This window comes from Myotis yumanensis, unplaced genomic scaffold (genome assembly GCF_028538775.1).
Source record: "Myotis yumanensis isolate MYYU_CA2020_CCGP unplaced genomic scaffold, mMyoYum1.0.hap1 SCAF_14, whole genome shotgun sequence".
NCBI classification, from domain to species: domain Eukaryota; kingdom Metazoa; phylum Chordata; class Mammalia; order Chiroptera; family Vespertilionidae; genus Myotis; species Myotis yumanensis.
Genome location: NW_027223765.1, coordinates 44,759,911 through 44,774,271, shown reverse-complemented (window position 1 = coordinate 44,774,271; position 14,361 = coordinate 44,759,911). Strand labels below are relative to the sequence as shown.

The 14,361-nt window shown below is 50.4% G+C and overlaps 1 protein-coding gene across 8 annotated transcripts in view; it reads right to left on the bottom strand.

The window, feature by feature from the left end:
- FLNB (filamin B) overlaps positions 1-14,361 on the bottom strand; it is a 134,336-nt gene that overhangs the window by 36,119 nt on the left and 83,856 nt on the right. For 4 of the 8 annotated variants that reach the window (XM_070390860.1, XM_070390862.1, XM_070390861.1 and 1 more), the window contains exons 19-26: positions 10,940-11,057; positions 8,657-8,919; positions 6,598-7,195; positions 5,878-6,051; positions 4,813-4,975; positions 4,034-4,194; positions 1,391-1,558; positions 373-465 (exon numbers count right to left, since the gene is read on the bottom strand). In XM_070390860.1, coding sequence (XP_070246961.1) covers positions 373-465; positions 1,391-1,558; positions 4,034-4,194; positions 4,813-4,975; positions 5,878-6,051; positions 6,598-7,195; positions 8,657-8,919; positions 10,940-11,057 — 1,738 coding nt within the window. The remainder of the gene's footprint in view (positions 1-372; positions 466-1,390; positions 1,559-4,033; positions 4,195-4,812; positions 4,976-5,877; positions 6,052-6,597; positions 7,196-8,656; positions 8,920-10,939; positions 11,058-14,361) is intronic. The other 4 variants (XM_070390864.1, XM_070390865.1, XM_070390866.1 and 1 more) reach the window with 1 other exon arrangement.

The window sequence follows — 14,361 nt, the reverse complement described above, 5'->3', positions numbered from 1 at the left end:
TGGGCTGGCCAGTCCAGACTTGTGGCCACTTTGGCAAAGACCGAAGGGGCAGCACATTGGGTGTAAGTAAGTGCAGGGCAGGTGAGGGTGCCCTTCTCGTGGGGTGAGGGAGCCATCAATGTGATGCATGCGGGAGACAGTTGGAGATTATGTTAAAGCATAATCAAGGCATGCATTGGGTCGGTAGATTCTAGATCCCAGTTCTAAATACAAGCCTCAAGGATGGGTCAACTGCAGGGTAGGTTAACCAAAGCATAGCGTGCGCATTAAGCAAAGCAGAGGAGGCACGTACAAGGCAATTTCGGGGGTGAGGCCAGCAAGAGGCATTCCGATTACATAAATGAGAGCAGCAGCCAACAAGAAAATGCAAACCTGTCTCCATAAAGTCACCCTTCGGGTCCCCTTTAAAGAACTCTGAAATGGCTTTCAAGGGGCTGCGCCATGACTGGGAATCTGTCCCATCAGCTAAAATTAAAAGGCTGTTACTTAAGAATCGTCCATACCAGAGGGACATATCTAAGCTTCCCCCTCCTCCTCCCCACTCACTCTCTCACACACACGCATGGATACACACAGAGGCTCAGAAACTCCGTACAATCAAATTCTAGCCTCATGACCTCATTTCCCCAAACCGCTTCTACCATGAGTTTTAAAGGGCATAACCTCCTACTGAACTAACTCCTTCAAGGAGAAAGTTCCTCTTCAAAAAAGGTGCTCCCCTACCTGCACTTCTAAGAACACACCATCGGGGACAAATCCAGATAATTTAAGAAATTTAAGATAACTTAAGTGCTTTGTCCCAAAACGGCCTGCTCATCTTACCAAACCCCACTTCCAGGGTGCCAAAAGGGCGGACCAAATTGTCAACAAAGCCCATCCCCCGAAGAGACCCCCTCTCTCCAAGGGGTTGGGACAGTGACAAAGCCAGGTGGCAAGTGGCTGAGGAGCTGTCATGTCCAGAAATGTGGGGGATGTTCCATGTGAGCATGAAGGCATTTCAAACAGAGGTATCACCTCTGGGCCCACCAGCCACCCAAACCCAGACCAACCCTCGTCACCTCACACACACCGAAACACAAGATGAAGCAGCTGCACCATTATTACACATGTACCTGCTTCGTCTCGCTACTTTAAAGAACTGAACCTGAGTTGTGGGCTCCTGGTAGGGGACGTGCAGGAGGCAGCCGATTGATGCTTCTCTCAGCCATGTTTCTCTTTCTCTCTCTCTCTCTCTCTCTCTCTCCCTCTCCCCGTCTCTAAAAATCAATTTTAAAAAATTAAAAAAAACTAAGTTCATGACCAAACTTAAAAGCTAAGTGCCTGCTCCAGGTCACGGCTGCCTCCCCCTGGGCAAGCTGAATGTCAGCAGGAAGGCAGGATGCGTACTCACCTCGTGGGCCCAGGACCCTCACTTCCAGGGGAGCCAGGCCAGCCTTGCTGCTGTCCACCGTAAAGGACTGGAGGATGCGGGCACGGACACCGGAGCCCAACCCGGGGCCGGCAATCTTGACCTTGCTGGGGTCCACGACATCCTTCACAGGAACCCTGAAGGGGCTGCCTGAAAAAGAGGCCACGGGATTCTGAGCTCCATTGGAAGTTGTCTGAACTTAGCATGAGAGCAACCAAGCACCAGCAAGATAACTTCAAGTTCAAGGTGGCAGATATGAAGCATCTGTGTCCCTCCCCTGATCCATACCCCAGGCAGACATCATCAATCAACCATGGCAGACCTCCTTGCCGATGCACTCATCCCAGGCGATCCAGTGGTCCAAACAGCCACCACAAACAGACCACCAGAGGAAACCAATATGCCGTTGCGGCTAACACAGGATACCTTGTTAAAAATAACCCCACTATGGGTTTGTACCAGGCCAGGAAAAACTGGGCCAATGTTTAACCAACTAAAATTCCCATGAAAGCAAATGAGAAGCCAACAGGTTGCTGAATATTTCACAGCAGCACCTCCCCAGTTACCTTAGCTATGAAGCCTGACACTAAGACAAACAGCCAACACTCCACTAAAAGACGCTGCCTGGGAAAATTCTGGGGTCTAGAAGCAACTGGCATTTGGAAGCAACAGAGAGTATGAAACTTTGAATATGGGTCTTTTTCTGTTGTTATACAGATGGCCATTTGCTTCAAGCTCAGGGATCAGACACAGGGCCAAACTCTCACCCCCTCCTGCAAGGGAAATGTCGAAGAGGAGGGTCCTCTAGACTTTCCCAATAAAGCCAAAATAGCTTTGCGGCGTCCACAGCCAGGAGATGCTCATCTCCACTGCTGCCTGCCTGGTTGGAGCCACCAAGTCATCCCTGGCGACATTCTCTGAGCTACTGTCCTATCCCATGAACTGCAGAGCTGGTAAAACTCCAAAAGGTACCCATGGCTCTGTGCACTGTCACTGAGCCCTGCTCTTTTTTCACAGCAGTTAAACCATGAATTTCAGTGCCATAAACAATAGACAAGAAGCTTCCAGAGGCCAGGAGCTTTGACTGTCTGGTCCACGGCTGAATTCCCCTTGATAAGTGATTACAGGAATTTAAAATCTATATTGCAACAGCTACAAGGTCAAGTTTGAGGACAAATACTGCCTTAAATAAATTAATGCTTAAATGAACATCTGAGAATTACGTTGAGCAGAATATCAATGCTTTCTGATCAACGTGAGAGAAAGAAAAAGTGATTGTGAGTGTGTGTGCGGTTGTACACGACAAGGGGAAAGAATGACAGAGTCCGGAATGTATGTGTGGCCCGGGGACACTCCAGCTTCCAGGGAGCCAATCCAGAAACCTGAGAATAGGACCCTCAGCCTGCCCCTTCCCCTCGGTCTCACCCTGGGCTCATGGCCTGCAGGGCAAGAACAACACTGACACACCCAAGGCTCCTCCTGCTCTGGGGCTCTTGGGGTGGGACTCTGCCCTCTTTCTCACCACTCTTGAGACAAGGCATAAGCTGATTTAGGAGCCGCCCTCGAGACCCTGAACTTGCATCCACACCACACCACACCACACCACACACTCACCTACACATCTCAATGTGTGTTGGGTGGCAAATGTTTCATCCAATAAACAGAACTAGAACCTGTGAAAACTCCTCCTGCTGGAACATGAAAGTTGGAGGGCCCTTACTTACTTAAACTTGGATTGCGGGAAACGAGTTAAGTCGGCTCGCGTGAATTGCGCGTACTCCGCGGGAGCTGTCTTAACTCGGTTCATATAGATTTGCGGTGGAGTGCGGGAAACGTGTAAACTCGGGCCGATTGTAACTGCGTATTACCAAATATTTGTTTGTTTGCCGTTCACAAAGATACCTACCTGCGTATGCGAACCGCCATCTTATATTTTGGTGGGAAATTCACCCGACACCGTAGTGTTAAGTCATATATTTCTTTACTGTTTGAATCGGGTATAGCAGTGGTTCTCAACTAGGGGTCATTCTGTCCCCCACTGGACATATGACAATATCTGGAGACATTTTTGTTTGCCAAAAAATGGGCCACTAAATACCCTACGATGGACAGAATAGCCCCCACAACAAAGAATTATCCCGCCCAAAGTATCAACGGTTCTGAGGATGACAAACCCTGTTTTTCAGTAAACGTATACAGTATATCATTCCACAGAAAAGAAATTAAAGAATTTGAGTTGTGTGTCTTTATCAGCTACCAGGACTGTCAATTGAAAAATAGAAAACAAGATGCATGTACCGGTATAAGATGAGTAAGAACCAACCACAAAAATAAAGTGGAGATTTTCAACTTTGTAAATAAACAGCTTTCCTTCAAATTAAGAACTAGGTTCTCCAACACACGAAGACGATTGTCAGTCAAAACTCCAAGCCAGCACTTTTTCATCACGGCACTGGTCCTACTGGGAGTTGGGATATTCTTGGAGATGCAGCCCTAAGGGAAACTCTCCCTTTGCAGTGATTGCAAATGTCAGCTCTTTTTCTTATTCAGGGAGATATGCAAAATCAAACCAGCTTTCATGCAAAATCAACTCTTCTTCGGGTTCCTCTCTGAGGGAGAACTTACCAGGGATGTGATCGCCTCCATACGTGATGTTAACATCGTAATCTCCCGGAGCAAAGGGGACATACTCGGCGCTGCAGCTGCCATCTTTGTTGTCTCTGCAGTTTATCTTTGACTCTGACGGTCCCTCGACAGTTATGCCAAGCCCACCAATTCCTGCCCCTCTGGAAAGTGTGGAAAAGAACGCAAAGTAGCACTGGTGGCTCATGCCAGTCTGCTTATTGACAAAATTCATTTAAAATCCCTCTATAAATTCCTCATTTGGCCAACTCAGCTCAACTACCATGACACTGTGCACACGGGGAATTTCTCAACGATGTAATATAAATAAAGACAGCTTTGAACCCTCCTTTCCAATGCTAATCCTTCATTTATTTTTCTTATCTAATTGCATTGGCTACAACGGCACATACAATTCAGGTAAGTGCCTGTGACGATTTCAATAGGAATTCTTCTCATATTTCACTTAGAGATGAGATTGGCTATCTGTGTCAGCACTGTCAGGTTAGAGAGCTTCCATCTAGTCCTGGATTGCTCAGTAGTTTTATGACTGTTATTATCAGTGCTTTCTGGTACCTTTTTGCTATATTTGGTCTTTCTCTGTAATGTAAGTCTCTACAGAACAAAATGCTTCCTTTATCAAGAAGGGGGGAAAAAGCCTCTCAAAATTTGGGAGGCTTGACACATATGCAGGCAACACCCACAGAACTTCTTTAAAAGAGTTAAGCTGCTGAGGGCTACTCCTTTTATGGAGTCAACACACAACCCCAGGCCTTGCTTACCTGGTAACCACAGTGAAGACATTGGGTTTGTTGGTAAAGGCCTCTTTCAGCCCAGGTCCTTGGGCTTGAACCCGAGATGGCTGGCAGCCTTCGGTGACAGCCACTTTGAAGGGACTGTTTGGGATGGGCACATCATCGTATGTCACCTCCACTACATGGAGGCCTGTTCAAAACAACAAACAAAACATGTCGTACAGGGGTTGCCCAGCTGTGGGAAACTCTACTCCAGAGTTTTATTTCACATTCATATCTGCATGCTTTACTATGTTGTTTGAAAAGGGCAGGTTCTCGCTTCTCGGCCTTTTGGCTAAGATCAAGTGTGAAAAGGGCAGGTTAAAGAAACCGTAATATTGGTATAATCTGATTTCAAAAAAAATACAAATAGTCTATTTATGCTTTCTGTTCACTTGGCATTCACATACCCCCATCTCCACCCCACATACACACACACATACACATACACACACACACACACACACACACGGTCTCTCCTGCAAACAAATGTCACTAGGTCTACACTGAAGTCAGTCATTTTAAACATACTACCCTGTTTGGGGAAAACTCCATCCAGTCATTAGCCAAAAGACAGAGAAAAATCCATGAAATAGAATATGCATGCATCTATAAAAAGAGATTAAAATATCTATACCAGAATATTTACAGGGATCATATATCCAGGTAATGAGAATATATATGGTACTTTGATGTTTTTCTTTACGCTTTTACCATTTATCAAAATGTTTTATAATTCTTAATATTCAGGAAAGAAATCAATGTGCTAAAAAAAATTACACAAATGAGCAACATCCGTGGCATTACTCCATCACTGCTCAGATGGGGCTTAGGCCAGACCCAGCTCAACTGTCACACAACAGGGCCAGCTTGCCAGGCCCTGCGTGGGCGGCTCTCCTGGGGAGGTGGGTTCACACAGTCCCCGTCACTTTGCAAGTGCCTCTGCTGAGACGATGCACTGAGCACACGGGCAGACCTCAGCCTGAGCCACCAGGAGGCAAGGGCCAAGCACAGTTTTGAACAAGGGTCACGTCCAAGGAAAAGTCTATTCACCTTTCTCGAAGGGCGTGTACTCCACCTGGTAGGTGCCATCGGCATTGTCCGTGACGAAGCACTCGGTGGAGGCCCCTGAGGGGTTGGCAATGTGGGCCTTGATGTGGTTGCCCCCCACCTTCGTCAGGGGCCGTGAGTCGACAGTGAAGTCGGTGGTGGCTTCACGAAACACATCTGCAGAGCAATCGCACAGGTAAGAACGTCACCGACACCTCGGACACAGGAGCAACCCAAGAGCAAGGTTCTTGGCACTTAAGACACAATTAAGTGACAGCAGACAAGTGGTCTGACGCTCAAAGTCAGGAAGCTAATGTGCCTCCCACCACACACGCCAGAAAGGAGCCCCTACGAGGGCAGCCTCAGCCAGTGACAACACAACCACTGTGCACAGGTTAGGACAGTGATGGCGAACCTTTTGAGCTTGGCGTGTCAGCATTTTGAAAAACCCTAACTTAACTCTGGTGCCGTGTCACATGTAGAAATTTTTTGATATTTGCAACCATAGTAAAACAAAGACTTATATTTTTGATATTTGTTTTATATATTTAAATGCCATTTAACAAAGAAAAATCAACCAAAAAAATGAGTTTGCGTGTCACCTCTGACACGCGTGTCATAGGTTCGCCATCACTGGTTTAGGACAAAGGCTGCCCGGGGCAGGGGGCAGGGGGGTGGGGTGGGGCAGTTTGCAGCCCCCCTCTTTTTGTTGATGGAACCCACCTTTTCCTTCTATTCCTGGCCCAAAGGCTTTGACCCTGCTGGTGTCCACGGCAGGCTCCACCTTGACGCGGGCGGGGAAGTGGGGCACGAGCTCCCCGCCGTACTTCATGGTCAGTGTGTACATGCCGGCGGTCAGGGGCACGTAGGTCACTGCGTAGGTGCCGTCCTTGTTGTTCTCGATACAGACCTCAGCCTTCGCTCCCGAGTCCGAGACGGCCTCCAGGCCCAGCGCCCCGGGGCCCGCCTCCGAACAGTCCACGCTCAGCAGCCCGGCTTCGCCCACCTTCCCGCGCTCCAGGCCTGGCCCCGACGCCATGACTTTGGAGGGATCGAACGGCATCTCAATGTCGGCTTTGAAGGGAGAACCAGGGATGTGGACTTCCTCGAAGAGAATGTTGACAAAGTACTCCCCGGGTTTTGTGGGAAGGTAAGAGACGGAGCAGGTCCCGTCGCCATTGTCGGAGCACTCGATTTTAGCCTCGCAAGGCCCTTCCACGGTGAGGCCCAAACCTCCGGTCCCAGCCCCTTTGGTGTCGATGGTGAACTTGGCGGGCTTGCCCACAAGACCACCCTGCAGGCCAGGCCCATGGGCCTTCACCTACGTGAGGAAGGAATAAAAAGTCAGACTCTGCCTGACACTCATATTGCTGCCCAGCCAGGACTTGCTTTCAACACCCACGCCCTTAAGCAGCACTGAACTGCATCTCAATTAAGTGGCCTTTTCCCTGGGGCCCAGGTTGTGACACACTCACTCACACCACTGAGTTAGAGCTGCAAAAGGCTAAGGGAGACGCGGCTATGGACGAATCAGCGCTGAGAGGCCCAGCAGAGAGGTGCGGCCTCTGAAGCCAGAGCACACGCCCTCTCTCCTGCCCGCCCACCTTCCGGGCCTCCCCAGCTTCTGGGCCTCAGAGGCAGAGCTGGAGGCCTCGCATCCAGGCCCACAAACACACACAGAACAGCTTGCATGACCTCACTGTTGCTTTGGCTGCTACACCTCCCTCCACAATTCTGCATCATGAGAAAATAACTGTGATGGTGGCTATACGTCATTAGACATTCGTCCAAACCCACAGACGGTTCAACACCAAGAGCGAACCCCCATGTGCACCAGGGACTTGGGTGATGATGATGTCAGTGAAGGCTCATCACTTATAACAGACGGACCGCTCCGCTGGGAGACGGTGGTAACGGGGAGGCCATGCATGTGTGGGGCAGGGAAATCTCTTACCTTTCTCTCAATCTTACTGTGAACCTGAAACTGCTCTAAAAAAATAAAGTCTAATAAAAATGTAAAAACAAAAATATTAAACTGTTTTTAAAGAGGGAGAGAGGAGAGTGAAGCTTTCATTCCAGACACTTTTATAGGATTCATGCCATTCAGACCACTGGAATACTCTAACAGCCTTGATTCGTGACTACTAGGAAGAAGTGATTATGAGAATGGCCTATTTTATATTAATTAGTGCAGCATCTGTGGGAGAGTTCACTGTGTGCCAGGCGCCGGCCGAGGCCTCCACATTCACGTCTCCCCTACCTGACAGGCTCACTTTGAAGCCAGTGCCATTGTTACACTAACAAATAAATGAAGGAACAGCCCAGCCGGTGTGCTCAGTGGCTGAGTGTCGGCCTAGGAACCAAGAGGTCCACGGTTTGATTTTCGGTCAGGGCACATGCCCAGGTTGCAGGCTCGAACCCCGGTGGGGGGCGTGCAGGAGGCAGCTGATTGAGGATGTTTCTCTCTCATCATTGATGTTTCTATCCCACTCCCTTCCTCTCTCAAATCAATAAAAACATTTAAAAAAAACAAGTAAAGGAACTGAACTGGGGGGGAGGGGAGTCCCTCACAGCCAGGCAGCGAGAGGAGGATGAGGGAGGGGCCCAGCTGCTCACAGGACCCTGTACGCTGACCCATAGGAGAGAGAACTACTGTCAGCCACGGAGAACTGACTATCATCACAACAGGGTTTTGTAAAGGTGTTTCCCAGGATCAGAGAAGGACTAGTTCTGGTGTGTTAGATAGCAGGGGACATGTTCTCCAACAAACACAAAAGCTGACCTTGGTGGGATCGGGCGGTAGTGAGGCCTCCACCGTGTAGGGGCTCCCCAGCACAGGGTGTCCGTCGTAGGTCACATCGACGGCGTAGAGCCCCTCCTCCCGCGGGATGAACTTGGCCGTGCTGGTCTCCCGGCCCGCCACCGGCGCCACCAGACAGGGCACCACCTTCCTCGAGGGGCTCAGGATCGTCACGTCCAGTTTCCCTTGGCCTCCCGCCCCTCTGGTGTCAATGGCGAACTCCTGATCCTTCCCAACTTCCACTCCTGGAAAAGGTGAGCCAATTAATTATTCATGAGCGATTATTAATATTAACAGTGACAGCTACCATTTACCGAATGCATTCTGTACACCAGGCCTTAGTACAGCACATCCTCTCCTTCACCTTCCACCACAATCCTAGGGGGTATTTGCTGGTAACCAAGGGCTTTCACCGATGGGGAAACTGAGACCCAGAGCACTGCGTCATTTCCCTTCCATAGCACCAGCAGATCACAAAGCTGGGGCTCAAACCTAAATTTACTTGACTCCACAATCTACTTTGCTGGCCAGTAAGTTATAATCTGACACTGTCTTCTCTCCTTTACTCACTTTCGGTGCTAACTTTATATCAAAACGTTTCCATAAGCCAGTGTTTTATTTACTAATTCTTGGCAGCGAATTTAATCCTACAGCCAAGAAGGCAAAAGTCACGGAGCTGGTATTTGAAAGGTCTTTGCACAGCAGGCCGCATTTGACAAAAACAGGGAAAGGACTTTGAACCAAAACAAAAACCCTGGGAACTTGAACATGGTGTGCCCCTCCACCCCCCAGGAAATCCTGACTCCCGGGCAGCACGGGGCCTGCCTCGACGAGCTCTGTGCAGCCACAGCAAGGAGGCCTGGGAGGTCTAAGTCCCAAAGGACTTTCCTAATTGGCATTGAGATTTACCGGGTCTGGAGTGGAAACCCTTGGTGTCTTGAAGAAAGGAGCGACGAGAGGATATGTGAAAGATTAGACAGTGGCCATTCCTATGCTCAGAGCTGGCTGCCCCCAGGGACAGAGCGGGCATCAAGGTCGATTCAGGGCCCTGGAGTGAGAGCTGGCCTCATTCACAACACGAGCATTTGGGTCACAGGTCAATGAAGGTGTTCACGGATGGTCCCGAGACCCGATAGGACCCTCATGGGTGGAACAGGAGGCCTCTCTTCCCTAGGGGTTCGCACTGAGCCTCCCATGCACCTGAGAGCAGGTGAGCGTGTGCCACCGAGGGGCAGCCAGGCTGTGCCACTTGGTGTGAATGTTCGCCCAGAAGCGCTGCTGATGGGAAGGCAGGCTGAAGACACTGGGGAGAGCAACATAACTTCCATGCAAAATAAACACGGCCATGTTTCCTGCTGGCAGATACCCTCGCACAGATGCAGAGAGAGGGTCTGGGAGGATAGAAAATGAACCGATAACTCTGGTTAACTCCAGGGAGGGAAGAGGGGATGGCTAAAGTGGAATTTACTCCTGTGATTTTTTTTTTTTAGATGAAAAATCAGTATATGTGTTTCTTGGTTAAAAAAAAAAATTTATAATCACATGCTAAACTGCTGAAGCTGAGTGATAAGTACATCAGTGTTCATATTATACTATTCTCTTTCCTTTTATATGTTTGAAATTTTCCCTAATAAACTTTTTTCTTAATTTAAACGAAATGAAATGAGCTTGTAGTAATAAGATACCGAACAAGCTAAAGGAATACTGGGATGAGGACGGGGCAGTTGGGACGGTTCGCGTGGTAGTTGTGGCTTCCGAGTGCCAGGGAGCTGGCTCTTATGCTCGACTCCCGACCCTCATGTGGATGCTGTGGCCAAGGAGAGCTGGCACCGCAGATGCTGGCCAGAAAGCCATGTGCCCGACTGCTTTGTAATGAAAACATTCCAGTGTGGTGCCGGCAGTTACCGAGGGCTGGTACTGAGTTACTGTGCCAGGGACTGAATTATTAGCTCATTTAATTTTCTCAATATTCCCTTGAGTGTTCCTGACCACCTCCACACACACCAACCTCCTGCTCCCCGCCGGCCCGCCCCCCCACCCCCCTCCCTGGCTCCACTGCACAAATACTAGTAAGAAATGGGGTTCGGTGACCTCAAGCTGCAAGTAGGTTCCCAATGCATGGCCCTAATTCCAAAACAAGCCTGTCCTACTACACCGTCTCCTCAGGCAGAAATCACTTCCCTGTGGACTGCCTTTTGAAGGGAGTCTAGCTGGCAGCCCCTGATGTTGGTCTTCCATGACCCGCCCCTCCATTCATACACTTACTGTTTTCCAGTCCATTAATCTTTATCTTGCTCAGGTCCAGAGGGGCGGCCACGCCCACAGAGAAAGGGCTTTTGGGGATGGGGTCGCCGCCATAGGTGACCAGAACCTGCATGCTTCCCTGGAACGAGAGAAACCCGAGTTGGGTCCGAACATACTAGCTTGGTGTTTAAACCTGCCTCCTGGACCTTTCGTCCTCCCAGAGGCACGGGGCTTGACGCCAGCGGATACAGAAAGCATCTCAGACATATTTCTCTAAGCTTTTGGCCCCACTGTAAGAACACCAGAGAAGTCAGATACAGTAAGAGCAACCAATAACAGAGAAAACGACATGAGCATCCTGTGCTCTGTGCTTTTAGGCACTTCCTGGATTCAATCTCAAAAACCGTCCGAAGGGGTAGTTCCCTCTGTCATCCTACTTTTTCCAGGAAAGGAAACTTGGGCTCAGAGAGGTAGTCACTTCCCCCAAGTCACCCTCCTGGGAAGTGTGAGCTGGGCTTCACACCCCAGCACCCAAACCCATATCCCAGCAGCTCTGCCACTCACCTCCCCACCCGCACACACCCACCCCTGGTCCTGGGGAGAGCAGCGGGGCCTGGCGGCCTCTCACAGAACAAAACCAGTTTTTCCTATGTCCTGGGAATCAATTTCCGGTCACCAAGCCGAGAGGAGATGTGCAAGAGTTCACCTGGTGCTGTTAGGAGAGCGCTGCACAGTCTATGAACTCCCGCATCTGTGTCGGGGGACACGCGTGGCCAGCGTGAAGGCAGCTGGCCTGTGGGTGTGGTGAGCCCTCACCCGCAGCCCTCGGAGCGAGAGGTGCAGTGGGGCCTTATGTGCTGCTGTCTCCCCGACCAGCCCTGGCCCCTCACCTTAGCTTCCTCTCCCCACCGCCCCACCCTCCACACCAAGGCTCATGAAAGCCCACTGCTGTCTCAGTCGATTAAGATCCCCCTCACCTCAAAGAGGCAAGGAAGTGGGGGAGAGGAGCCCCGCCCAGAGTGCAGAGCTGGCTGGAATTCAGCCCCTGCTCAAAGCTGTTGCTGATCAAGTGTTAAAGGGTGTGGCTCTGGCCTGCATTATTTTCTCACATTCCCTTTATAATAACAAAGTCAGGGGGAAGCCAAGGAACAAATCGGTTGTATCAGTGAAGAGGGAGGACTGATTTTCCAGGATTTATTTGCTCTGCACACAAAACCAACCAGCCCCTGCCTCCAGGGTGTATAAAATTTCATGGTAAAATGTTCACAGGTCAGATTCAACGGAGCAGGGCCTGGATTACTTCGGCCACCACGGCAGACGCGACACGCTAGCCCACTCCCCACACGCCAGCTCACCTCAAGCTTTAATGTGCCCCAACGCCCCTACCTCCTGGAGGGCCAGGCCTCGCAGCCAACCCAGCGTTCTGGAAACCTCCACCACCCTCTGCACGCATGCAGACGCCTCTTGGAGGCAAAGGAGAGAGGGGAAATCCTCCTTCAGCGAAACTTCCCCATCCCATAAGAGAAGGGGTGTTCTCGTTACCCATCGTTAAAAAACAAAAAAACTCCAATAGGAAGTTAACTCCCCTTTAAGTAACCTAAGGGAGGGGGGGACGGGGGAGGAGAAAGTTTAGACCCGCCTGCTACGGCCTGCAGCATCTGAAGGTGTGCTCGGGCCCCAGCCTGTGTGCTATGCAGTGAGGGACACCTGAGCGGTGACCACTGGTGTATTTACAAAGACTTCTTTCTCGGACTGCGGGGCAGTTTTACTCACCCCTACATGCTTCTGAGACCTTAATCTTATTCTGCAAAACACACACACACACACACACCCCAAGACCGTGACCCGAAAGCTCAGATGTATATAGGACGGGAGCCACCTCTGTGACTCCGCAGCCACCAGCAGTCATACTACTTCAAGGGAAGGACTATTATCAGAGCACTGCGTCATTTCCCTTCCATAGCACCAAGCCTTGGTCTGACCTTTGGGGGGTCCTCAAGCCCCAGCCTAAGTCCACTCTTCCGAGGCAAAAAGAGCTCTGACCACTATCTTCTGACAAAGCGAACAGGACCCGCCGGGTCATCCCTGTCCCCAGCAGGCAGGTGAGCGCGTCAAGCTGTGGCTCGGGGACCCTGCAGGCGACAGCAGCAGCCTGCGGGTACCTGGGAGCAGAGAGCCAGCCATCAGGTGAGGCCCTGCTCCTCACACCACAGCCTGTTTCAGAGGGCAGAGCGCTCGCTCATCTGTCTCTCCACACACACCAGACAGCTGCACTGCTGGAAAGTTCCAGCCGGTTATTCCCTAAAACCACCTACTAGTAAGTGTGCCTGTGGGTGTCAGCCGCCTCTACGCAGGCACAGGTTTCCGGGCTGGCCCAGGCCTCTTAACTATATCCAGAGCAGGGCTCAAAAGGTACACGTATTTAACCCAACCTTGGGCTCTTAGGTGCTCTTCAGAACAGAGTTCAAAGGAGGAAGAGGAGTGCTGGCCCCACTCTCCAGCAGATTACAGAGTTCTTAACTGTCTCTGAGCTGAGGCTTCGTCTATTCACCCACTGGGCTGTAAGTCCACACGGAGCGCCCACAGCACCAGGCCTGTGCTTGGGGCTGCAGAAGAAAGAGGGAATTTATTTATATATTATCCTATCCTTGGGGAACTCACAATCCAAGAGGAGAGATTGAATCTGTTTTCTATGCCCTGGGGCCTAGAGAAATATGCGGAATTGCAAGCTTCCCAAATGGCGGAACAGAAAACCTCACTCTAATCAGAGGTAGTGACTGAACCAGGGCATCGCCAGGCTCCTAGGATGTAGGATGGGCAGCATTTGGACAAACAGCCCCAACTGGCCACTAAACGTGCAGATGTCCTTCCAACCTGCTGCTATCAGAGAACTGGATGACCCTGACCTTGGTGACTGGAGTAAGGACCTTCCCACTCGAGTCTCATATCAAATGCAACAGAACAGGAAGTGGGCTCCCGACCTCCACCTCAACCTCAAGCGGCAGCGGGGTCATCCAGGGCAATAGTTCTAAAATCCTTCCTGGGATGCAGGTCAAAAACCTAAGCCTGTCCTATTTCTGCAGCTTACTTTTTAGCAGCGCACAGAAACACACAGAGCTATGTAGGTACAGGATAAAGCAAGAGTCTAAAACGCTGTTGGAAGAGTCTATGACCTTGTGATCTGACCAGTGTGCGTGTCCATGCGTTCTGGTACCTTCTCTGGAGTAAGGCGGAGTGTCGGCAACAAAGATGACATCAAGCTAGTGCCCCTGGAGGAGAGGCCCTCACCAGCCCTCAGGAGCATCAGCAGGAAGATAGTCACCTACTGAGCACTGAGCAGCCTGACGACAAAAGGCAATCTGTCGACAGAAGTCTTAGTTTTACCACTACAAATAATGAACCCCTCATTAAAGTTAAAAAAACCAACCTACATAATAAAAGCC